This window comes from Malus sylvestris, chromosome 17 (genome assembly GCF_916048215.2).
Source record: "Malus sylvestris chromosome 17, drMalSylv7.2, whole genome shotgun sequence".
In the NCBI taxonomy this organism is placed as follows: domain Eukaryota; kingdom Viridiplantae; phylum Streptophyta; class Magnoliopsida; order Rosales; family Rosaceae; genus Malus; species Malus sylvestris.
This window is the reverse complement of record NC_062276.1, coordinates 15,374,178-15,399,676: the sequence shown is the minus strand read 5'-3', so window position 1 is coordinate 15,399,676 and position 25,499 is coordinate 15,374,178. Positions and strand designations below refer to the sequence as shown.

At 40.4% G+C, this 25,499-nt stretch overlaps 1 protein-coding gene and 1 pseudogene across 1 annotated transcript; one reads left to right on the top strand and one right to left on the bottom strand.

The window, feature by feature from the left end:
- Window positions 1–1,014: 1,014 nt before the first annotated feature.
- Window positions 1,015–4,184, bottom strand: LOC126611833 (uncharacterized). The gene is made up of 4 exons (XM_050280174.1): window positions 4,075–4,184; window positions 1,285–3,847; window positions 1,124–1,157; window positions 1,015–1,026 (listed from the first exon to the last, which is right to left on the bottom strand). The coding sequence occupies exons 2-4, from the start codon at window positions 3,816–3,818 to the stop codon at window positions 1,015–1,017; spliced, it is 2,580 nt and encodes an 859-aa protein (XP_050136131.1). The 5' UTR covers window positions 3,819–3,847; window positions 4,075–4,184.
- A 367-nt stretch (window positions 4,185–4,551) lies between these two features.
- On the top strand, window positions 4,552–23,424 carry LOC126609774 (cycloartenol synthase-like; annotated as a pseudogene).
- The last annotated feature ends 2,075 nt before the right edge of the window (window positions 23,425–25,499 follow it).

Sequence of the window (25,499 nt, the reverse complement as noted above, 5' to 3'; positions counted from 1 at the left end):
TAAATTAATTATTATTTCCCTAGAGTTTGTTTAGCTCTTGATATAAATGTATGAAAAAAAAAAATCAGAGAACTGATTGTATCAAAATAAATGCATTTATAAATTTTGTGTTCTCCTGGCGTATATATCATTTGCTTAAACTAAAAAAAAAAAAAAAAAAAAAAAAAGAAGCCAAATCTCGAGAAAAAATAATCCAATCTTTATCTTTGGATTGTGTTCCTTGAGGTGCAAGGAAGCTCATATCTAAAATAATGTCTTGATAATATAGAGTTGTGATTGGTGGTGGCCCTAGGATAGAAATAAAATGGTTATGTGGTGAGCAAGAACAATACTGGCAGTGATGTAGTGAATAGTGGTTAAGATTTGTGTATATATCATTATCCAGTTATACTGGTAGCTGTTTGAAATTAAATATGAATATTTTAATGCAAATTATGCATAAAGAATCAATTTTCAATTCAACTCATCGAACACTAGTCTAAAATAGTATTTGTTTGTTTATACAACAATGGGGAGACGTATTCTTTTGAGGATGTGAAGAAATATCTCATGTAAAAAATTTAGCACGTTTTGCCAGTGTTTATATAAAGAGTTAAATCACTTCTGATATTCTATTTAGTTTATTTTTATGATGAAAATCAACTTCATTCAATTCTCACATCAAAAGTTTATTAGGTTTTGCCAAGATTCATAAGATTTGAACAACTTCTCCTATTTCTGCTTAGTTTATTGTGAAAACTTAACCTCATTCAATTTTCAACTTAAGTATAATGAAACTTGTACACTGTTATATCAAACAAGTATTTAACTATTTATTAGAAGAATTGTTGCGTTCACAACTTCACGTGGATTTAGCGACGCATTCAAAGTATATACAATCTCATTGGTAGAGAGAGAGAACAAAGTAAAAAATGTGGAAGCTGAAGGTAGGGGCAGAGACAGTGGGAGGAGAAGGTGGCGGTCAACGGCTGAAGCAGGGCCGGTCCTGAGTTTTTGGGTGCCCAGTGCGAAAGTTCAAAATGTGCCCTTTTAGTACAAAAACATATGTTAAAAAAAATATTTAACGAGGGCTGGAACCCAGTCGAAGCTGGGGGGCTAGGCCCTCACGCCCAAATTATATTACCTGAGAAAATATACAACGGGGGGGGACATAGTACCTAAACCCCGACAATCAAAAGTACAATCATATACAATCACTCCTAGCAAATCTCCTTCAAATTTCAACCTTTAAGAAATTGTCTTCTAGTATTTTTTGAAGCAAAATCATCAATTATATCATCATACTCCAAGTCTTCAATCTCATCCTTTTCAATGCATAAGATTGCTAATCCATTTAGCCTATCTTGAGTCATAGTGGTTCGCAAGTAAGATTTTAATAATTTCAATTTTGAAAAACTTCTTTCTGCAGATGCCATGGTCACAGGTACAGTCAACATTACACGATAAGCAATCAAGACATTAGGACACATGTCAATTTCTTTGACAAAGTTTGCTATTTCCATGGATGTCCAAGGGTTATTAGAGAGAAATGATTTTTCAGGTAACATCATTTGCAAAACCTGTAATTCGGAACATAAATCGGCTCCATCTACATCCATGGTATTTCCATGTTTCAAATGTGCTTCAAGATTCATACAATTTTGTTTTAGCTCTTGATCATCCAATGAAATTAACTTCGATGCATCAAACAAGAAGCCAAAAATATATTCAAAAGCCTTTAACTGTTCAAACCTGTGTTTCAGTTGAGAAAGAACAATATCCACTATAACAAGAAAATAATCTGTTCTAAATGATTCTTCAGCAGACTGTTGTTCCCTCTCATTACCATCAACTTCATCATGATGTCTTTTTCTAGGTCTATGACGTTTAGTTTGAAAAACAGGGTCAATTTCTGAATCAAGTGCAATTTCTTTAGCATCACTCATGGCAGAAGCAAAACCAGTTTCTTTATAGTTTTCGAAAAACGTAACAAGTGCTTCCAATGCCTTTACAGCAACATCAAGACGCATGTCTTCAGATTGTAATTTTGTACTCACCATGTTAATTTTCAACAAAATGTCATACCAAATAACCAAACTTAATACAAAATCAAAACTTGAAAGTTCTCCTGATGCTAAACATTTTGCATCCCTACTCAATTGGGGATTTTCAGTAATTTCCACCAATTGAAACAAAGCATTTCTAACCTGGGCTACTTGGGACTTAATCGCTTTAACACTTTCAATATGACTTTCCCATCGAGTAGTTGACAATGACTTCAAAGTTAAACCATCAATATGTTCAAGCAAAATATTCCAACGCTTTGTAGAGTTGGAAAACACTGTATATATGCATTGACACGCTCCAAAAAAAGATTTTGCTTTAAGACATGAACTTGCCATATCACAAACTATTAAATTAAGACAATGAGAACCACATGGCATGTAAAAAGCTCTGGGATTTATGTCTAGCAATCTTTTCTGGACACCTTGGTGTTTCCCTCTCATGTTAGATCCATTATCATAACCTTGTCCTCTCACATTATCAATATCAAGATCAAGAGACTTTAGGACATCTTGCAACTCATTAAAAAGTCCTAATCCTGATGTATCTTCTACACTTAAAAACTCCATGAAATACTCCCTTATATTTATTGACCTACTTGACAAGTCAACACATCTCAAAATTAAAGTCATCTGTTCCACATGACTTGCATCAGGAGTACAATCAAGAATGACAGAAAAAAATTTGGCTTCTTTGACTTTTTTAATGATTGCGGTTTTGACTTTTGAAGCTAAAGTAGCTATCAACTCATTTTGAATTTTATGGCTCAAATAGTGATGATGAATCTCTTTATTCTCAATGAGTCGAAAATGCTCTTGCATTATTGGATCAAACTCTGCAATCATTTCAAGTAAACCTAAGAAGTTGCCATTAGAGTCTTCATAAGGTCTTTCATTTGTTCCACGAAATGCTAAATTATGTATGGCAAGACATTTCACAACAGCAATAATTCTAAGCATCACTTGTTTCCAATGATTTGTCTGTTTCTTGATTCGCATTTGAAATTCTTTGTCAATTGTCTGATTTTTTGTCAATCTACTTTTCAACTCAACCCAAGTTCTCGAATTAACGAGATGCTCTTTACTCTTTTCATGTTGGTCAATCTTCTCACCAAGATGTCTCCAATCACTAATTCCATCTTTTGCTAACTCACTTTTTGAGGCAATTGTTTTAAACAATTTACAACAAAAGCAAAATACTTTATCCAACTCTTTTGAGTACACAAGCCATTTCCTATCATAAATTTCACCCGTTCGTAATTTTCGACCATAGTAGTGTGATGAAAATTTTCTAGAGAGTTTGTCCTTAGGATACGTGAAATTAGTTTCTCGAATTGGTCCCTTTTCTATAAGTAAGTCTTTCATTTCTGCATTAAGGCTATCCCAAACTTTTGGATCATAAATGTTTAAATGGAAAATAGGTTCAGGAGATTCAATATTTTCCTCTACACCAATATGATCATCATCAACATTTAAATCCACATCACCATCATTTTCATGATCTTGAGACTCATCACCAACATTTTCCTCTAAATCACCACTATTTTCTTGGTCATTAACATCTTCCTCCACATAACCACCAATTTCATGATCATGAGACTCCCCAACAACATTTTGTGACTCTTCACCAACATCATTTTCTCTCAAAATTTCAACCAACTCATTCTTTGTAGAAAAAAATTTATTAAGAGATCCTCTTAAACTTTCGGCAATTTCGTTATCCTTTGCCTTTTTTTTCCTTTTCATATTACCAGAGAGTTGTTTCCTAAAAGACATGGCTTTGATAATTTGTTTGCAAAAATTACCTACACATGATATAACAAAAATTTCCTATTAAAATTATCATTCCAAGTCCAACACATATTATATATTATAAAAACACTAACATCTATACATCAATTAATCAAGAATTCAATCCATCAACAACAACAATTCTATACATCAATTATCATATAATTCTATGTCACTTGCAAAATTTAATTTAAATTATGAATTAATAATTCAAATTTTAAAAATTAGTTTATCAAATTACCTTAAAAGTTATTCGGATTGGTGAATGCACAGCAACCAGCAGCAGGGATTGTTGTGGCTGAGAAAGATGACAGTGCAGATGACTAGAATAAGCATGTGTCTGTGTGTCGGGGTTGGAAGGCTGGAATAAGCAAGCAGTGCAGATGACAGTGGGGGAAAATAAACAGCACAGGGGAAACAAACAAAGGGGCGGGTGGGGGGATTTGGGAAAAAGGGAAAGGGAATTAGGGTTAGGTGGTGGGGGGGGGGGACCGGGGAGGTGCCTTTACATTATTATTAATTTTTTTTTTTTTTTTTTAAGGCTAAGCCGGTTCAATTATATATATATATATATATATATATTTTTTTTTTTGGTTTTTTTAATCCTGAAACTTGGGCCTATTTCTTTATTGTCAAATTTGGGCCTCTTGCCCTCCATTTCTTATTTTTGGGCTCTGAACAAATTTTTTTTTATACCTAATTATTTGGACTTTTTTTTTTTTTTTGGTGCCCCTTAAAATTTTGGGCCCTGGACAATGGCCCTGGTTGCACTGGGCCTGGGCCGGCCCTGGGCTGAAGAGTGCGAACAACCACTTGGGCCGCCAGGTGTGGGAGTTCCATCCAGAGACTGGAACCCCAGGAGAGCTTCAGCAAATTGAAGATGCCCGCAACGCTTTCTGGAACCACCGTTTCGAAAGGCGGCACAGCTCGGACCTCCTCATGAGAATTCAGGTTCTTTCATCTGGGTTTTTCTTCATTTTTCAATTCATTGACACTTTTTCTGAAGAAATTGAATATACTGGACACGGGTGAAAAAAGGTTAATTATTTACTGAAATTTGAATGCAAACTGTTCAAATTATGGTTGCGGTGCTCTGGATCATTGAATTATGTATAAAATCAGTTAGAACTGTGCTCTATTTGACAGTGCTGTTGAACAATGCGGTCGGGTTTTTCACACAGTATTGTTGGAACTAGGATTTCATTTGTAGTATTAGGCATTGTAAGTCTGAATGATGTTTTTCTTTCGGGTGATCTGTGTTTGAGGTACCGTGTTCTCCAATTGAGCTCTTTGAGGTGTTTTTGTATAAAACTTAAAGTTTTCGGTGTGTTTTATCCATTCTTAGAGTTATTGTCCTCAGTTATGACTAATTTGTTAAACCCTTTCCAATATGAGCGAAGAATTTTAGTGGTTTTGGGCCAAATCGTATGAGTTTTGAAGTTAAAATGTTTTGTAACACTACTTTCCATTTTTTATATATGTGTTTTGTTCTTATTTCTGAAATGTAGTTTTCAAAGGAGAATCCATGTGCCACTAATCTACCACAACTCAAAGTTAAAGATCAAGAAGAGGTGATGGAAGAGGCAGTGACAACCACATTACGAAGGGCTGTCAGTTTCTATTCAACAATCCAGGCGCATGACGGTCATTGGGCTGGGGATTATGGGGGTCCCATGTTTCTGCTTCCTGGTTTGGTAAGGGAGAAAATAGTAATGACTGTGTAATCCAGAAGATGAAAATAGGAAAATCTGTATGTCATGATTAAACATGAGAAATAAGTTTGACATTCCTAAAGATGGCTGCATATTCATTTCGGAACTTAACAGCCTTTCTTCTTAGTGAAAAATGAATTAACCAAGATTATTATTTTTTTCTTTATTATTTGGTCCATTCGGTAGTTGTTGGGTGACCAAGTATTACTTACCAATTGCAACAGATCATTACACTTTCAATTACTGGAGCTCTAAATGCTGTGTTATTGAAAGAGCATCAACGTGAGATGTGCAGATATCTCTATAATCATCAGGTAAGAACAGTTTTCATGAAATTAATGCCTTTTAAGAAAGCTTCAATTTCCGCATAGAAAAATGAAGAAATTCACTGATGAATTGTTTTTGCAGAATGAAGATGGGGGATGGGGTCTGCATATTGAGGGGCCAAGGGGCAATCGAACTAGCACGCAAGTGGATATTAGACCATGGTGGCATGACTGCAATTACTTCATAGGGGAAAATGTGGCTTTCAGTATGAACTCAGTGTTTTTCTTGTTGGATTCTACCAAGGGTGTAGTCTTTTGAAAATATTAGCTGACTCTTTGGTGGGTATAGGTACTTGGGGCATATGATGGTCTGGGAATAATCCACTTCTGCCTGAAGTATGGCTATGTCCTTACGCTCTTCCATTTCATCCAGGTCTCTGCATCTGTTTTACTGGAGTTTAGTTGTACAGGTAATTATTGATGACGGTTCATTTTGCACATGTTTTTAATTCTTACCTGGATGTTTTATACAAGTTCTAGGAAGATCTATACTATCCGCACCCAATGGTACAAGATATCTTGTGGGGGTCTCTTCACTATGTTTATGAACCTATTTTCACACGTTGGCCAGCAAAAGAATTGAGGAAGAGTTCTTTGAAGACTGTAATGCAGCATATACATTAAAAAGGTCGTACCCAGTGCACAAGGCTTCCGCTTTACGCAGGGTCTGGGAGAGGTGAATGTCGGCTAGCCTTACCCCCATTTATGGAGAGGCTGCTCCCAAGTCTCGAACCCGAGACCTACCGCTCATGGACGAAGGCACTTGCCATCGCACCAAGTGCGACCTCTAATGCAGCATATACATTATGAAGATGAAAATACTCGGTACTTATGCATAGGGCCTGTTAACAAGGTATGCATTCAGAATAAATTTTATGCATATGATCATCTGTCAATAAGGGCGTCAGGTAGTCGACAGCCGGCACTCCATGATCACGTCGAATCCTTATGAAAATGAATTCAGAACAAAATTGCGCTAAAGCTAAGGCGTCACCCGTAAGTGGCGCGCTGTGTGGCCCGAGCACAGTGATAAGTGAGCAAGGGTCGCTGTATCTCCATCGGCACCCGGATGCAGTGTTAAATGAGCAAGGGGGCCATAGAAACTTCTTTTCGAACGACTCCACTCAAAGTTGTTTGGGAGCATATGCTCCTATCAACTTTACACGAGACACACAAAAGAAGTACTTTGATCCTATTAGACGGGGGAGGGTGAAGAAGCTAGGACAGAAGGGTAGAGTTCAAGAGAGCAAAATGCGTTTAGGAACGTGGAATATAGGAACCTTAACGGGAAAATCTATGGAAGTAGTGGAAGTTATGGTGAGGAGAAGGATAAATATTATGTGCCTACAAGAAACTAAGTGGGTTGGTAGTAAGGCAAAAGATCTAGAAACTCAGGGTTTAAACTTTGGTATTCGGGCACAAATAGAACGAGAAACAGTGTTGGCATCATCGTGGACAAGACCTTGACACAAGATGTTGTAGATGTCAAGAGGGTAGGAGATAGAATCATGGCAATCAAAATTGTAATAGGACAAGAACTTATCAATGTGATTAGTGCGTACGCACCTCAAGTAGGGTTGGATACGAGTTCGAAGGAGAAATTTTGGGAAGACCTTGGAGACTTGGTGCAAGGAATTGCTCAGACGGATAAGTTATTTATAGGAGGAGATTTAAATGGACACGTGGGTAGGGAGACAGGCAACTATGGAGGTTTTCATGGTGGCCATGGTTTTGGGGAGAGAAACGAGGATGGGGAAGCTATCTTGGATTTTGCAATGGCATATGATCTCTTCTTAGCCAACACCTTCTTTCAGAAGAGAGAAGAACATGTGATCACCTACAAGAGTGGGTCGTCAAAAACACAAATAGATTTTCTTCTAATGAGGAAAGAGGATCGTATAACTTGTAAGGATTGCAAAGTTATACCAGGAGAGAGCGTGGCTAATCAACATCGCTTGTTGGTGATGGATGTACATATCAAAAGAGTGAGACAAAGGAACAAGGCTTGGAAGTGCCCAAGGACTAGATGGTGGAATCTAAAAGAAGAAAAACAAGCCATTTTCAAAGAGAAAGTAATCACCCAATGTGTGTGGGATAGAGATGGGGAAGCTAGCCAAATGTGGGATTCCATGGCTAGTTGTATCCGAAAAGTAGCAAAAGAGGTATTAGGAGAGTCCAAGGGCTTTGCCCCACATCAAAAGGAATCTTGGTGGTGGAATGAGGAGGTACAAACAAAGGTGAAGGCTAAGAAGGAATGTTGTAAAGCCTTATACAAGGATAGGACTGATGAAAATGGTGAAAGGTATAGAAAAGCGAAGCAAGAGGCGAAGAAAGCTGTGAGAGAAGCTAAGTTAGCGGCTTACGACGATATGTATAAACGACTAGATACCAAAGAAGGAGAGTTGGATATCTATAAACTAGCTAGAGCAAGGGAAAAGAAGACAAGGGACCTAAACCAAGTGAGGTGCATCAAGGATGAGGATGGAAAGGTTCTGGCTACAGAGAACGCGGTTAAAGACAGATGGAGAGGTTATTTTCATAATCTTTTCAATGAAGGACATGAAAGGAGTGCTTCTTTAGGGGAGTTGAGTAACTCAGAAGAGTGTAGAAACTACTCTTTTTATCGTCGAATCCGGAAGGAAGAAGTGGTTGTAGCTTTGAAGAAGATGAAGCATAGAAAAGCAATAGGCCCAGACGATATACCAATCGAAGTGTGGAAAGTTTTGGGAGAGACAGGTATAACATGGCTCACTGACCTTTTCAATAGGATTTTGAAAACGAAGAAGATGCCAAATGAGTGGCGAACGAGCACTTTGGTGCCTATCTACAAGAATAAGGGCGACGTACAAAATTGCATGAACTATAGGGGTATTAAGCTAATGAGTCATACAATGAAGCTCTGGGAGAGAGTCATTGAGCATAGATTGAGGCAAGAGACACGGGTTTCGGACAACCAATTCGGGTTCATGCCAGGGCGCTCAACCATGGAGGCAATCTATCTCTTACGAAGATTGATGGAAAGATATAGAGATGGGAAAAAGGATTTACACATGGTCTTTATAGATTTGGAGAAAGCGTATGATAGGGTCCCAAGAGACATTCTTTGGAGGATTTTAGAGAAGAAAGGAGTACGAGTAGCATATATCCAAGCTATAAAGGATATGTATGAAGGAGCAAAGACTGCCGTAAGAACTCATGAAGGACAAACTGAAAGCTTTCCCATAACTGTAGGATTACATCAAGGCTCATCCTTAAGTCCTTACCTTTTTGCGTTGGTAATGAATGAGTTAACAGGACATATTCAAGATGATATTCCTTGGTGTATGCTTTTCGCAGACGATATAGTGTTGATAGATGAAACTCAGGAAGGGGTAAATGCAAAGCTTAACCTTTGGAGAGAAGAGTTGGAATCTAAAGGTCTTCGCCTAAGCCGATCAAAGACAGAATATATGGAGTGCAAGTTCAGTGCAAATGGAGGCCAAAACGAGTTAGGGGTGAGGATCGGAGATCAAGAAATACCAAAGAGTGACCGTTTTCGTTACCTAGGATCTATCTTGCAAAAGAACGGAGAATTAGATGGAGATCTCAACCATAGAATACAAGCTGGATGGATGAAGTGGAAGAGTGCATCCGGCGTGTTGTGTGACCGCCGTATGCCACTGAAGCTCAAGGGAAAATTTTATAGGACGGCAATAAGGCCGGCAATGCTGTATGGCACAGAATGTTGGGCGGTGAAGCATCAACACGTACACAAAATGGGTGTAGCGGAGATGAGGATGCTTCGTTGGATGTGTGGGCACACGAGAAAGGATAAGATTAGGAATGAGGATATCCGGGGTAAAGTAGGAGTAGCCGAAATTGAAGGAAAGATGAGAGAAAATCGGTTACGGTGGTTTGGACATGTGCAAAGAAGGCCTACTGACGCTCCGATTAGAAGATGCGACTATGGGACAGAGGTTTAGGGCCGAAGGGGTAGAGGAAGACCTATGAAAACTTTGGAAGAGACTCTAAGAAAAGACTTAGAGTACTTGGATCTAACGAAGGACATGACACAGGACCGAGCACAATGGCGTTCTATGATTCATATAGCCGATCCCACTCAGTGACTTGGATTTTTCAAGTCTCCAACCGAGAAGTTTTCCTCACTCAGGAAATTAAAGGAACACTACCTCAACCTACATGCTCCACTCACAAAGCTTTAACAAAAGAAAATTCAAAGAACTTAGCGAAGAAGGCTTTGGTGTATTTAACACAATACGTTGAAATGAAGGAAAGCTTATTTATTGATATCCCCGATAAGCTACAAATATGTACATATACATAAGTCAAAATAAACAAACAAGAGGGAGCCTTCACAAAGGTTGCTTAGGAGAAGTCTCAGCAGTCGGTAGAGCCCCAGAAAGAGAAGGCACCGGAGGGGGATCATTCGGAGCCTCAGTACTAGACAGAACCCTAGAAGGAGGAGGCATCAGAGGTTGATCATTTGGAGCTTCATTACGCGGTACAGCCCCAGAAGACGAAGGCAATAAATGCCTTTGGAATAAACCCACAAATCTCTGATGATCAAGTAAAACCTGACCATCAGATTCCTTCATCTGGTCAAGCTTCCTCTTCATGTTTGTAGCATAGTCATGTGCGAGCCGGTGCAACTGTTTATTCTCATGCTTGAGTCCTCTAATCTCCTGTTTGAGACTCATCACTTCAGCCGCCAATGATTCAACTTGGCGGGTTCGAGCAAATAGGCGTTGGGCCATATTAGACACAGAACCTGCACACTGAACACTGAGAGCCAGAGAATCCTTAACAGCTAACTCATCAGACCGTTTGGAAAATAGTCTGTTATCTTTGGGAGTGAGAAGGTTCCGGGCCACCACCGCAGCGGTCATATCATTCTTCATCACGGAATCCCCAACGGTAAGAGGACCAGTAGGGGAGACGAAGGATGGACGCCATATGTTGTCAGGAGAAGGCGGGGCTGCCTCTTCAACAAGGTTCAAGTCAAAACGACGGTCAGAGGGGCCAGACATTTTCAAAGGTGTTGAAGAGAGAAGAGGTCAGACAAATCAAGATCTTAGAAGTGCAAGAATGAAGCTTCTACTGGTGGAGATTCAAGTGTGCTTTGGAACTTAATGCCAGCCTCTATAAAAATCTGCACTCGACGGAGCTTCAGAAATCGAAGAGGCGCCTGCTCAGAAATCGAAGAGGCGTTTGCTTTCTCAAAAGCAAGGCTGCTCAGATACCACGAGGGTCGATCTCAGAAATCGAAGAGGCGTTTGCTTTCTCAAAAGCTGGGCTGCGCAAAGACCACGAAGGCCGATCTCAGAAATCGAAGAGGCGCTTGCTTTCTTAAAGGCTGGGCTGCTCAGAGACCACGAGGGCCGATCTCAGAAATCGAAGAGGCACCTACTTTTCCAGCCTTGTCAGCACCTGTCACACGCACACTCAGCTTTGCGGAAATTATGGGCATTCGGTCGAAGACTTCTGGTGAAGTAGAAAGCACATGAGTCGTACTGTTCAATCACCCACTTCTCACACGCAACAGTAGCTCATGGGTACCACAGATAACTTTGCCAAAGTTCTCTACCAAAGTTGAACACGTGAAGCTTGCAGCTCCCACTACATCGCTCTGACCAAGAAGGGTAAAAGAATAGTAAAGAAACAACACTAACAAAGTTTAGACACATAAATTTTGAAGGTCTAGCTACCATATTATTACCCACAAGGGTAAAGGAACAGTACCACTGCTGGATAATCGGAAAGTCCCTGTGTGTCAACCTCTGTGCTTCGTGGCAAGGTAGACTAGCAAACATGCCCAACCTTTAATCACATTCGAGAAAACACTCCCAACAAGATTGCTTGCTCCAAAATCGAAGAGGCACCGTCCTCCGAATCTCGAGAGCCAGACTCCCAACATGACTACTTTCTCAAAAATCGAAGAGGGTAAAGGAACAGTACCATTGCTGGATAATTGGAAAGTCCCTGTGTGTCAACCTCTGTGCTTCGTGGCAAGGTAGACTAGCAAACATGCCCAACCTTTACTCACATTCGAGAAAACACTCCCAACAAGATTGCTCGCTCCAAAATCGAAGAGGCACCGCCCTCCGAATCTCGAGAGCCAGACTCCCAACATGATTACTTTCTCAAAAATCGAAAAGACACCGCTCTCCGAATCTCGAGAGCCAGACCCCCAGCATGATTGCTTTCTCAAAAATCGAAGAGGCATCGTTCTCCGAATCTCGAGAGCCAGATCCCCGATAGGATTGCTTGTTCGAAAACCGAAGAGGCAACACTTTCCCAACTTCAAGAACCGGATCTCCTTGGATAAAGCTGTCTGTAATCTTCACACGCAACATCATCTTTCCAGATACCACAAACCACTTTTTCAAAGTGCTCTGACAACGTTAAAACATGTGAAGCTGGCAGCTCCCACTACCGTGCTATGACCAAGTAGGGTAAAAGAATAGCATTACTACTTGTTGTTAAGGAGACTCCTATATATGTCGACCTCCATCCCCAACGGACAGGCAGACCTGCAAAAATGCTCAACCCTTCCTCATATCTGAGAGGGCACTCCCAACGAAGCCTTTCGAAATATTCAGCTTTCTTTCCCCCCGATAATACCTCTGCAAACAAGCTATACTAGAGCAAGAATATCTCATATCATCAGGGTTAAAAGCAAGAGTATCCCATATCATGCTTTTTCCCTGTCTTTTTCTTTGACCTTGTTCTTACCTGCAAGACAAGGAGAAAGAGAGCAATCAGTCAGTACTTGGAATCAAGCTTCTAGCCAGGAACTGACTGCCTGAAACCCCTTACCTGATTACTTACCTGACATTGCTCTCGAGTACTCATCTTCAACATCTTATGCTTCCAGGGAAGATACCGCATCTGCCTGAGGAACAGATAGGGCAAGGGAGAAGGATACAAGGAAGCATGTGGAGACAAGCGTAACAGCACAAGTGCCGATACATCCATTACTCTGTCAAAGCAAAAGTATCCCATATCAGCAGGGTCGAACGTACTCTAGATTTGATGGACTTGTTTTGACCCTCAAATTCTTCAGTCGGCCTTATACTCTGGAGGAAACCAGAAAACCCTCCAGCTCAGTTCAAGAATAAGCCTGTGGAAAGTTACTTCTTCAAAAGCAAAAGTATCCCATATCATCTCTTCTCATTTTCTTCTCTTTATCCTTCATGCTGCCTGCAAGATAGGGAGACTGTGAACAATCAGCCGGAGCTATGATTGCTTACCTTGTCTGTCACCTCTTTCAGCAGATCCCCTAGCTCGGCGACTTGGGGGACTCCTACTACATGGTTTGTATCGCGCTTGACCAAGCCTGAAACTACAAGTAAGCTTCAAGTGAAATTGATACATTACCTTGTGCATCTCCACCAGTTAAAGATACCACCCCTGGATGGAGGAAGAGTACTTCCAGAGAAGATGCCTCATCTACCTATGAGACAGATAAGGCATGTCAAGACGATACCACACTCCGATACTTAGAAGTTTCGTGATTACGAGATCATTCTCCCACAATATTTCCTAATGTCATTTGTACTAAATCATTCACTTGTACTCACTAAAGGAGAGCTTGAACCTATGTACTTGTGTAAACCCTTCACAATTAATGAGAACTCCTCTATTCCGTGGACGTAGCCAATCTGGGTGAACCACGTACATCTTGTGTTCGCTTTCCTATCTCTATCCATTTATATACTTATCCATACTAATGACCGGAGCAATCTAGCGAAGATCACAAAAAGCGACCGTTTTCGCTACCTAAGATTTATCGTGCAAGAGAACGGAGAATTAGATGGAGATCTCAACCATAGAATACAAGCTGGATGGTTGAAGTGTAAGAGTGCATCCGGCGTGTTGTGTGACCGTCATAGGTCACTGAAGCTCAAGGGAAAATTTTATAGGACGGCAATAAGGCCAACGATGTTGTATGGCACAGAATGTTGGGCGGTGAAGCATCAACACGTACAAAAAATGGGTGTGGCGGAGATGAGGATGCTTCGTGGGATGTGTGGGCACACGAGAAAGGATAAGATTGGGAATGAGGATATCTGAGGTAAAGTAGGAGTAGCCGAAATTGAAGGAAAGATGAGAGAAAATCGGTTCCGGTGATTTGGACATGTGCAAAGAAGGCCTACTGACGCTCCGGTTCGAAGATGTCACTACTGGACAGAGGTTCAGGGCCGAAGGGGTAGAGGAAGACCTAGGAAAACTTTGGAAGAGACTCTAAGAAAAGACTTAGAGTACTTGGATCTAACGGAGGACATGACACAAAACCGAGCGCAATGACGTTCTAGGATTCATATAGCCGACCCCACTTAGTGGGAAAAGGCTTTGTTGTTGTTGTTGTTGATCATCTGTCAATAGATCCATACATATATCGACAAGGTTGCCATTGGAATTGCTGAATTGACATGTTTCTTTGGTTTACAGATTCATTCAGTATGTAGTTGTGTGCTTCTTGATTGCCTATTTCTTAAATGATGTAGGTGTTAAATATGCTTTGCTGTTGGGCAGAAGATCCAATCTCAGAGGCATTCAAGTTGCATCTCCCGAGAATCCCTGATTACTTATGAATCGCTGAAGATGGCATGAAGATGCAGGTCAGTTATAGCATTAAATTGTCTCGAACTGATTTTAAGAATTTTCCCATCTCTTCCCGACTCCCTCTTTCTTACCTGAAGCGATCTCAATTTGGTCTGGCATCGCTAGAGTTTGTTACAAACTTACGACTTTGCTGACATGCTGCTGCTTGTTTTTTTTATCTAATGTTTTTTTTCCTTTTACTGCAGGGCTACAATGGAAGTCAAGCATGGGATACTTCTTTTGCCATTCAAGCGATCATATCAACTGACCTTGTTGAAGAGTATGGACCAATTTTAAGAAAAGAGCATCAGTATATCAAAGATTCCCAGGTTTTCGTGAGCAGAAAATTTTACTGTATCATTTAACAATTATGCTCATTATCCTTGCTTGACTAGTACTTTTGCTTTGAAGGTTTTAGAAGATTTTCCCGGAGATCTGAACTTTTGGTATCGTCACATTTCAAAAGGTAATCTCAACAGCTGATCATGGATGGCCTATCTCTGACTGCACAGCAGAAGGGCTGAAGGTAGCTTGAACACTCAGCATGTCACATACAGACATTCCTTTTATTACAAATTTAATATTTACTTCTTTGTCCAGGCTGCTTTATTACTATATAAACTTCCAGCAGAAACAGTTGGGGACTCATTAGATATAAAGCGCTTTTATGATGCTGTAAATGTTACCCCTTCCTTACAGTTAAATCACTGGCTATACGGGAGTTGAATCTTACCAGACATAATGTGTCAACCTGTATTCTCTTTATAATTTATATTTTCAAAAGAACCCTCTTGTCGATATGTCACAATTCTTATCAGCAGCTCGAGTCTTAATTTGTTGACAGAATATTTACATATTCCTGCATATTGGTTTTATGAGTATTTAACTATTCCCCTAATCTTTGGATTCTTGAAGTACTGCAGAATGACAATGGTGGTTTTGCGACTTATGAACTAACTAGATCATACCAGTGGTTGGAGGTAAGTATCATTTATATGCTGCCTAGCCTGCTCATGTTTTTTACCATCATCTAATATGAATCCATAATGCATATGCTTAACTCTATCCTATTTTTAGCTAATCAACCCTGCCAAAACTTTTGGTGACATTGTTATTGATTATCCATAAGATTTCTGTACACTTTATTTTGAATTTATCCTATATCATGGAAAATGCCTTAAGTCATCTTGACTGGAACGGGGATGAAGATATGTTGAATGCACCTCAGCGGCAATTCAAGCATTTGCATTGTTCAAAAAATTATGTCCAGGGCATAGGAGTGAAGAAATAGAAAACTGTATTGCTCGTGCTGCAAAGTTCATTGAAACGGTACAAGCAACAGATGGATCTTGGTTTGTTTCTGAATTCAATTAAAAATACGTTTATACATATATACAGGGCATTTCATTCGTGTTTGGATGTATGTTGGCTGAATGGTTTTGGTTGTATTGACTTCGATGTGTAGTCCAAGTGATCCACGAAGTCAATGCAATCCCTGTTGAATTATAAGTATTTGAGCTGAAAAGTTTTTTTAGAATAAGTTTCTGTTTTGAATTGGTGTATTCACTTGTGCAAATGAGGCAAAGTGTAAATGTCTAGTTTTGTAAAAAGGCCATGAGTGCCATGTGTTGAGTGATCCATGAGATTAGAAAGATGTGTGTCTAGGATGAAATGTAGTGTATGTGTGGTCCCAAGTGCTAGGCCATCAGTTATGTAAAAGCATGTGCTTCGTGTTTTTTCATTAACACAGAGAAATATTCCTCTGCAATTTGACAGAGAGAAGAAGAAAACTATTCATCTTCCATTGTGTTCTTCGGTTTGTTTTTGCTCTTAGTTAAGCTTTCTTTCTTAAGTTTAAATCTCTTGAATTCAGAAACACTAACATGGCCTCAGAGCCTGGTTGGATTTAACAATCTGGGCGTAAATCTGTGAAGTTGTCGAGCTCAATCGAAGCTCTCTTGAAACTCTGTGAAGGTTGTCGATTCAGATCAAAACCATGTCTGGATCTGGAGGCTCGGAAGTGAGGACTCCAATCTTCTCCGGTGAGAACTACGAGTTCTGGAGAATCAAAATGGTGACAATTTTCAAATCGCATGGGTTGTGGAATTTGGTGGAGAAAGGAGTTAAAACGTCGGATCCGAAGAAGAAGAAGTCTGAAGGATCGTCGGAGGATGATGGAGATGAAGAAATGTCAGCTGTGTTGATGCAAGACGCAAAGGCTTTGGGAATCATTCAGAATGCAGTCTCGGATCAAATCTTCCCTCGAATCGCCAATGCCGAGTCAGCGAAGATGGCATGGGATTTGTTGTATGGAGAGTATCATGGTGGTGATCAGGTACGATCTGTGAAATTGCAGAATCTTAGAAGAGAATTTGAATATGCTAGGATGCGGGATGATGAGTCTTTGTCTAGCTATCTTACACGGTTGAATGATCTAATAAATCAGATGAGAACATTTGGTGAATCGTTGTCGAATGAGAGACTAGTGCAGAAGGTCCTGATAAGTCTTAGCAAACCTTATGATTCTATCTGTTTGGTTATAGAAAATACAAAGTGCTTAGAGACTGTAGAATTGCAGGAAGTAGTTGCAATCTTAAAGAGTCAAGAACAACGGTTCGATTTGCATATGGTTAATGCAAATGAGAGAGCATTCTCTTCACTCTCAGTGAATCCAAAGGAGCAGAACAAGAGTGGTGGTCATTCGAGTTCATCTAGAACTCAGAGAAATTGGAATTCTAAAGGCAAGAAATGGGAATCAAAACCCAAATTTCAGCAGAAATCTCCTCTGCACAATTATCAGAGTGCAAATGCACCTCAGTCTGTGGGTCAGGAGGTTGCAAAGCCTCAGTGCAAAGTGTGTTCTAAGTATCACTTTGGTGAGTGTAGATACAAAGGGAAACCAAAGTGTTTCAACTGTGATAAATTTGGGCATTGGGCTAGGGAGTGTAATGTAGGCAGGTCAGTGCAAAAGGCAAATAATGCAAGTCAACTGGAGATGACAGGAAATCTGTTTTATGCAAACAACACTGTCACAGAACCAAAGGTGAATGGAGAGTGGTATGTAGACAGTGGTTGTAGCAATCACATGACAGGAAATGTCGATTTGCTTGTTGAGGTTAGAACCAATGTAGCTGGTAAAGTCCAAATGCCAACTGGAGATCTTGTGAATGTTGCAGGAATGGGATCTTTAGTTATTGATACAAATAAAGGGAGAAAATATGTTAGAGAAGTAATGTATCTTCCCGGGTTAAAGGAGAACTTACTCAGTGTTGGTCAGATGGATGAACATGGATACTTCTTGGTGTTTGGAGGTGGAATGTGCAATGTGTATGATGGTCCATCACTAGAATGCTTGGTTATGAGAGTGAAAAAGAAAGTAAATAGGTGTTATCCACTGACTTTGTTCTCTGAAAATCAAATGGTGCTGAAAGCAAGTGTTACTCACTCCACTGAGATTTGGCACAGGAGATTTGGACATCTACATTTTGGTGGTCTCAAACAATTGAGAGACAAGGAAATGGTACATGGTTTACCACAGCTTGCAGAGTACAATGGAGTCTGTGAAGGATGCCAATTTGGTAAACAGCACAGAGAAGAATTCCCTAGAAATCAGGTGTATAGAGCAACTGCTCCACTTGAATTGATTCATGTCGATTTGTGTGGACCTATGAAGACTGAGTCACTTGCTGGAAATAAGTATTTCATGCTGCTGATAGATGATTTTACCAGAATGATTTGGGTCTATTTCTTGAGATATAAGTCAGATGCGTTCAACTGTTTTAAGAAATTCAAAGCTATGGCAGAATTACAAAGTGGTTTCAAGATTAAAACATTGAGAAGTGACAGAGGAGGGGAGTTCAAGTCTGCAGAATTTGATCAGTTCTGTGAGAAAGAAGGTTTACAAAGACAGCTTACTCTTGCATATACTTCACAACAAAATGGAGTAGTGGAAAGAAAGAACAGAACAGTGATTGAAATGGCGAAATCTATGTTGCATGAGAAGAGGATGCCATATTTTCTCTGGGCAGAAGCTGTGCATACATCTGTGTATATTCTGAATAGATGCCCCACAAAGGCCTTAAACAACATTACACCTTTTGAAGCTTATTCTGGTAGAAAGCCAGGAATAGCTCATCTGAGAGTATTTGGATCTCTGTGTTATGTTCATGTTCCAAGTGAACAGAGACATAAACTGGAACCAAAAAGTCTAAAAGGAGTATTTGTGGGGTATGCAACTTGTGAGAAGGGGTATAGGGTGTTTGATCCATTATCTAAGAAGTTGTTCTTGTCAAGAGACATTGTGTTTGATGAAGAAGCTGTATGGAATTGGGAAGAGAACTCAGGGTCAACATTTCTTAATACTGGAAGTTTCATGCACAGTGATATAAGCACAGAGAGTAATGACAGAATGGTGTTGTCCCCTACATCACCTATTCTATCTCAGTCTAGAAGAACTCTTAATAGTGAAGACTATGAATCTGAATCAAGGTCACCTATCTTAGGTGAATCTTCAAGCATGTCAAATGCAATTGAAGGACAAAATCAAGCATTTGATAATACACCTTTGAAATGGAGAAATCTGAATGATGTATTGGCTCAATGTAATCTGTGTATCATGGATCCAGAGAAGTATGAGGATGCCAAACAAGATGAGTCTTGGTTAAAAGCTATGAAGGATGAGCTGTTTATGATTGAAAAGAATAGCACCTGGAAGCTTGTTGACAGACCAACTGAAAAGCCTGTTATAGGGGTTAAATGGGTTTACAAAACCAAATTAAACCTTGATGGTTCAGTGTTGAAGAATAAAGCCAGGCTGGTGGCAAAAGGCTATGCACAAAAGCCTGGTTTGGACTACAATGAGACTTATGCACCGGTTGCTAGGTTGGACACCATTAGAACCTTAATAGCTTTGGCTGCACAAAAGAGCTGGAAACTGTATCAACTAGATGTGAAATCGGCTTTTTTGAATGGAGTTCTACAAGAAGATGTCTATGTTGAGCAGCCTGAAGGTTTTGTAGTAAAAGGCAAGGAAGAAATGGTGTACAAACTTCATAAGGCCCTCTATGGTCTAAAACAAGCTCCGAGAGCTTGGTATGGAGAGATAGACAGTTATTTCTCACAGTGTGGTTTCAAGAAAAGCTTGAGTGAACCAACACTGTATATAAAAGCAAGGGGAGAGGATATTCTAATTGTCTCTATCTATGTAGACGATATTGTCTACACTGGCAATTGCAAACCAATGTTAGAAGAGTTCAAAGAAGATATGAAAATGAAGTATGAGATGACAGATTTAGGTCTCCTTCACCACTTCCTTGGGATAGGAGTGATACAAACTGATTCCTGCATCTTCATTAATCAGAAGAAGTATGCTAGTTCTTTACTGAGCAAATTTGGTTTAAATGAAGCAAAGACTGTCTCAACTCCTTTGGTAGCTACGGAAAAATTGTCTAAAGATGATGGAAGTGGATCTGCAAGTGATGAATTGTATAGGAGCATTGTGGGAAGTCTTCTATATCTCACTGCTACAAGGCCGGATATAATGTATGCAGCTAGTTTATTGGCAAGGTACATGCACTGTCCTACCAATAGACACTATGGGACTGCAAAGAGAGTACTCAGATACATCAAGGGAACTCTGGATTATGGCTTGGAGTATGTGAAAGGAAGAAAATCATGTTTAATCGGCTTCTGTGATAGTGATTGGGGAGGTTCATTGGAAGACAGCAAAAGCACATCAGGATATGCATTCTCCTTTGGCAGTGGTGTGTTCTCTTGGGCTTCTGTCAAACAAAACTGTGTGGCATTGTCCACAGCAGAAGCAGAGTACATAAGTGCATCCGAAGCCACAACACAAGCAATATGGCTGAGATTTGTCTTGGAAGATTTTGGAGAATTACAAACTGTAGCCACTCCTCTTCACTGTGATAACACATTTGCCATTGCTATCACAAAGAATTCTGTGTTCCATCAAAAGACAAAACACATTGATAGGAGGTATCACTTCATTAAGGATGCACTGCAAGAAGGAATCATTGATTTGATATACTGTCCCACTGAAGAACAGATTGCAGATATCTTCACAAAACCTTTGGCTAAGGATCGGTTCAACTTTCTCAGGGATATGCTTGGTGTGAAATCAGCTCAAAACTTAAAGGGGAGTGTTGAATTATAAGTATTTGAGCTGAAAAGTTTTTTTAGAATAAGTTTCTGTTTTGAATTGGTGTATTCACTTGTGCAAATGAGGCAAAGTGTAAATGTCTAGTTTTGTAAAAAGGCCATGAGTGCCATGTGTTGAGTGATCCATGAGATTAGAAAGATGTGTGTCTAGGATGAAATGTAGTGTATGTGTGGTCCCAAGTGCTAGGCCATCAGTTATGTAAAAGCATGTGCTTCGTGTTTTTTCATTAACACAGAGAAATATTCCTCTGCAATTTGACAGAGAGAAGAAGAAAACTATTCATCTTCCATTGTGTTCTTCGGTTTGTTTTTGCTCTTAGTTAAGCTTTCTTTCTTAAGTTTAAATCTCTTGAATTCAGAAACACTAACAATCCCGCTAGCAGTGGTCTTTGGCATCCACGACTTGCACAATTGAGAACTCATGCATGCATACACATTTATTGCGTGATGCTCTCTTGTTAGACAGTCAGACATGTAAATTACGGTCAAGTTTAAAACACTGCATATTCGAACATCATTCCATCTTGCCAACAATCTTTATCAACAGTCGAACGACATAACATGTTAGACTGTTTGGTAGGACAGAATCTCACCTCTTTCTCCCTCTCTAGTGTTTGACAATTTAGAAACTTAGTGATCTTGAAAGTAGTCGCACCAATTTACACGGAGATTTATGATAGGTATGGTTCCTGGGGAGTATGCTTCACCTATGCTGGGTGGTTTGGAATGAAGGGTTTGGTTGCTGCGGGAAGGACATACGAAGACTGCTCTAGCATTTGTAAAGCATGCGACTTTTTGTTATCCAAAGAGCTTCCTTCAGGTGGATGGGGAGAAAGCTATCTATCATGTCAGAACAAGGTTTAATGATTCCTCAAATTTGAAATATACTTTCTTTGTCTTTCATACCCACGGAGCTTGCTACATTCCTTCAGTCAGTTGCTGGTTTTCACTCGCATACTTATTTGGCAAAATGTATGATCTACATTACACTTGCATCACTCTAATGCCGACTGTTTATATGTCAGGTGTACACAAATCTCAAGGACAATAGGCCATAAATAGTTCATACTGCATAGGCTATGTTGGCCCTCATTGGTGCCGGGCAGGTACATTTGGATATCAAATTCATTTCTCCTACTTCCCATGTGATTTATTGAATTTATCCTTCCTAGTTCTTCATCCACTTATCAAACTGGCTGCTGGCTGCTGCATAACGAATCAATGCTTCTGGCTGCTGCATTTTGAATATGCTTCTGGCAGCTGCATAATGAATCAATGATTTGCAGCTAAACATAGTTTTTGGAACCTTTTACGAATAACTGTATGAACTTCCACATGTTGCTGACTTTAATACCTGTATTTTCTTCTCATGTTCGCCTCTTTGAAAGGCTAAGAGAGACCCAACTCCGTTGCATCGGGCAGCTAGGGTACTAATCAATTCTCAAATGGAAAATGGAGATTTCCCTCAAAAGGTAATCTAGCAACTAGAAATAGAAATCCATTATGTTTGGTTTGATTATAGACATGTTAACTGCAATTTTCAACACATCTAGCCAATGTAGAAGAAAACTGTACAGAGAGAAATGCAGGTGTAAAGACCTTTAAAAAAGAAAAAGATATATCGTGAATCCTTGATTACCCCCTGTGAATTCGAAACCGCATAGCTAATATTCAACCTATTTGTAACTAGCACTACCCGTAATGTTTTCATTCCCCATACAGGAGATCACTGGTGTCTTCAGCAAGAACCGTATGATCAGCTATTCAGCCTACCGAAACATTTTTCCCGTCTGGGCCCTCGGAGAATATCGTTGCAAGGTATTGGACGCCCCCTGAATGATGTCTATTTATTGTTTTATTGTTCAACGCTTAGTCCTCCGGATAATGAACTGATGTTTATAAACCTGTATGAGAGCTACTTCAACTCAGCTCAAAACCATGTAATTCTATTGCCAACATACTTCAAATAATCTTATGTTTATTAATTTCAAAATTGTCTTTGATCTATTCAGAGATAAAAGAACACTTTGAATTTCGTTATCCATTAGTTGTAATCCTGACTAGTTCGATCATGATTTTCTGTAATGAGAAAATGTAATACTACTTCAGGGTTGAATTTATGTGAACCTACTGTCGATGCAAATTTCCGCCGTCTTTAGTCTTGACGAAAATGTACATGCAAAACAATTAACACATTTGATCAAAACCTAAGCCTCATGTCCCACGAGGTTTTTTTGTTTTTGGGGGGGGGGGTTTGAGTCAACGGATTGACCTCTGATGCCTAAGTTTCTTTGAGAGAGTAAAGTATTTAGGGCTTTTTTAAGGTTGCAAAAACTCTCAAAATTTGGTAGAATATGGGGTATTTATGGGGATAGGGCCGGCCATAGTGTTTAATGGAGAAATATTCTCTAAATATTCTCAAGATAATAAATAGGAAATAATATCTTGAGATAATGGTGTAATTATCCCTAATTGATTTAAATTAGGATTACTTACTTGATTGGAGTCAATCTTCAATGGAAATGTATTAAATATAGGATTTGGGTAATTAATCCTTATCTTTAATTCTTTGCCAAGGGCAGGTGAGCTGTGGACAGTCGTATTTAGCTGCTGAGATCTCCAGGAATGTGAGCTGCGTGTTGGAGCATCTGAGAAGCATGCCCATTTATTGTGGGCGATCTTGTCTTTCTTGAATAAAAGTCAACGTGTCGCCTCTAGAATTTTTGGGTTTATTTTTGGCTCCATAAATGCCTCCACACCTACTGTGCTGCATGCAGGAAAATGATAGTAGGTGTAGGAATCCCAAGCTGCTTAGGCTTGTAGAATTGTTTCCCAATTTGAACTTGATCTTCCTTCTTGATTGGGAGATAGACTTCTTGTAGAAAATGAAAAATAATTGCCCCCAATACCTATTTAATTCTGCCTTAAGTAGAGGATTAAATAAATTTGGAGAACAATTGTCACATCCCGGCCCGGGCCAGGCACCACCACATCCCGGGCTCGACTCTACCGTAGCACGATATTGTCCGCTTTGGGCCCCAACCACGCCTTCATGGTTTTGTTTTTGAGAACTCACACGAGAACTTCCCAATGGGTCACCCATCATGGGATTGCTTTCGCGCGAACTCGCTTAACTTCGGAGTTCTTACAGAACCCCGAAGCTAGTGAGCTCCCAAAAGGCCTTATGCTAGGTAAAGATAGGAATATACATATAAGGCTTACAGGATCCTCACCGTAGCACGATATTGTCCACTTTAGGCCCTGACCACGCCCTCACGGTTTTATTTCTGAGAACTCACACGAGAACTTCCCAGTGGGTCACCCATCAGTGAGCTCCCAAAAAGCCTCGTGCTAGGTAGAGATGGGAATATACATATAAGGCTTATAAGATCCTCACCCCTGGGCAATGTGGGATCTTACAACAATCATTATTCCAACAAAGAAGAGAAGTCAGAGGAAATTTTTATTGCCCTTCCCCTAGTGTTCTTCTTTTCTTGCCTTTGTAAAGAGTTGTCTCTTGTTGTTGTTCTTCTCATCCGTGCAGCACCAAGTTAAGAAAAATTTGAATTTTCTTCTTCATGAATTTTTTTGGAAGTTTTGGGACTTGAAAAATTGGCTCAGTGGGTGCCAAAAAGGTTGGTGACACATGGCATGGAAGTCGGGGGCTACTGTGCACGAATGGCTAGCATAGTGGTGCAGTGCGGGGGTAGGCTGGTGCAACCCATGTGGATGGGCACTGGGGCTCATAAGGGCCGGCTCGGGATTGGCCCTTGGGGCTGCTGGGGATGGGCCCATGCAGCAGACCGGCGTGAGAGAATGAGAGTCCAGCTTGGGTCGGCTCTTGGGCTTAGGTGGCCTGTGTAACATCCCACATCGTCCATGGGAGTGGATCATGTAAGCCTTATATGTATATTCCCATCTCTTACTAGCATGAGGCCTTTTGGGAGCTCACTGGCTTCGGGTTCCGTCGGAACTCCAAAGTTAAGCAAGAAGGTGGCCAAAACACTCCCATGAAGGGTGACCCACTGGGAAGTTACTCATGAGTTCCCAGAAACAAAACCGTGAGGGCCTAAAGCGGACAATATCATGTTACGGTGGTAGAGCGAGCTCGGGAAGTGGTCCGCCCCGGGCCAGGATGTGACAAATGGTATCAAAGCCAATCTCTGGCTGGAAGTGTGCCGACGAGAACGTCATGCCTCTAAGGGGGGTGGATTGTAACATTCTACATCATCCAGGGTTATGGATTCTATAAGCCTTATATGTATATTCCCATCTTTAACTAGCACGAGGCCTTTTGGGAGCTCACTGGCTTCGGGTTTCGTCGAAACTTCGAAGTTAAGTGAGAAGGTGGCCAGAGCACTCCCATGATGGGTAACCTACTAGGAAGTTGGTTATGAGTTCCCAGAAACAAAACCGTGAGGGTGTGGTCAGGGCCCAAAGCGGACAATATCGTGCTACGGTGGTGGAGCGAGCCCGGGAAATGATCCACCTCAAGCCGGGATGTGATAGCCTGCCTCTGAAGGAAGAGATAAAGCGGATAAAGGATGAAGCGTTGGCTTGCCCGATCGCTGTTGTAGAGCCTGCCGCCAACGAGGGTGGAAAGAAAAGGCTTTCCTTACCTCCTTGTGAGCCTTCGGCTGAGAAGAAACCAAAGACTTTTTCTGCTGCTCGTGGAAACTCGTCTGCTGCTGAGAAGCTTGTCATTGATCTAACTTTCCCCCAGGGGCGAAGAAGGCCGTTGAGCATGAGCCTATGAAACCTGCTGTTTCAAAGGTGACCGTGTCCATTGCTGAGAAACTTGCCTAGCGGAAGAGTTCGGTGATGGCTCTAGTGTCCAGGTTTGTATC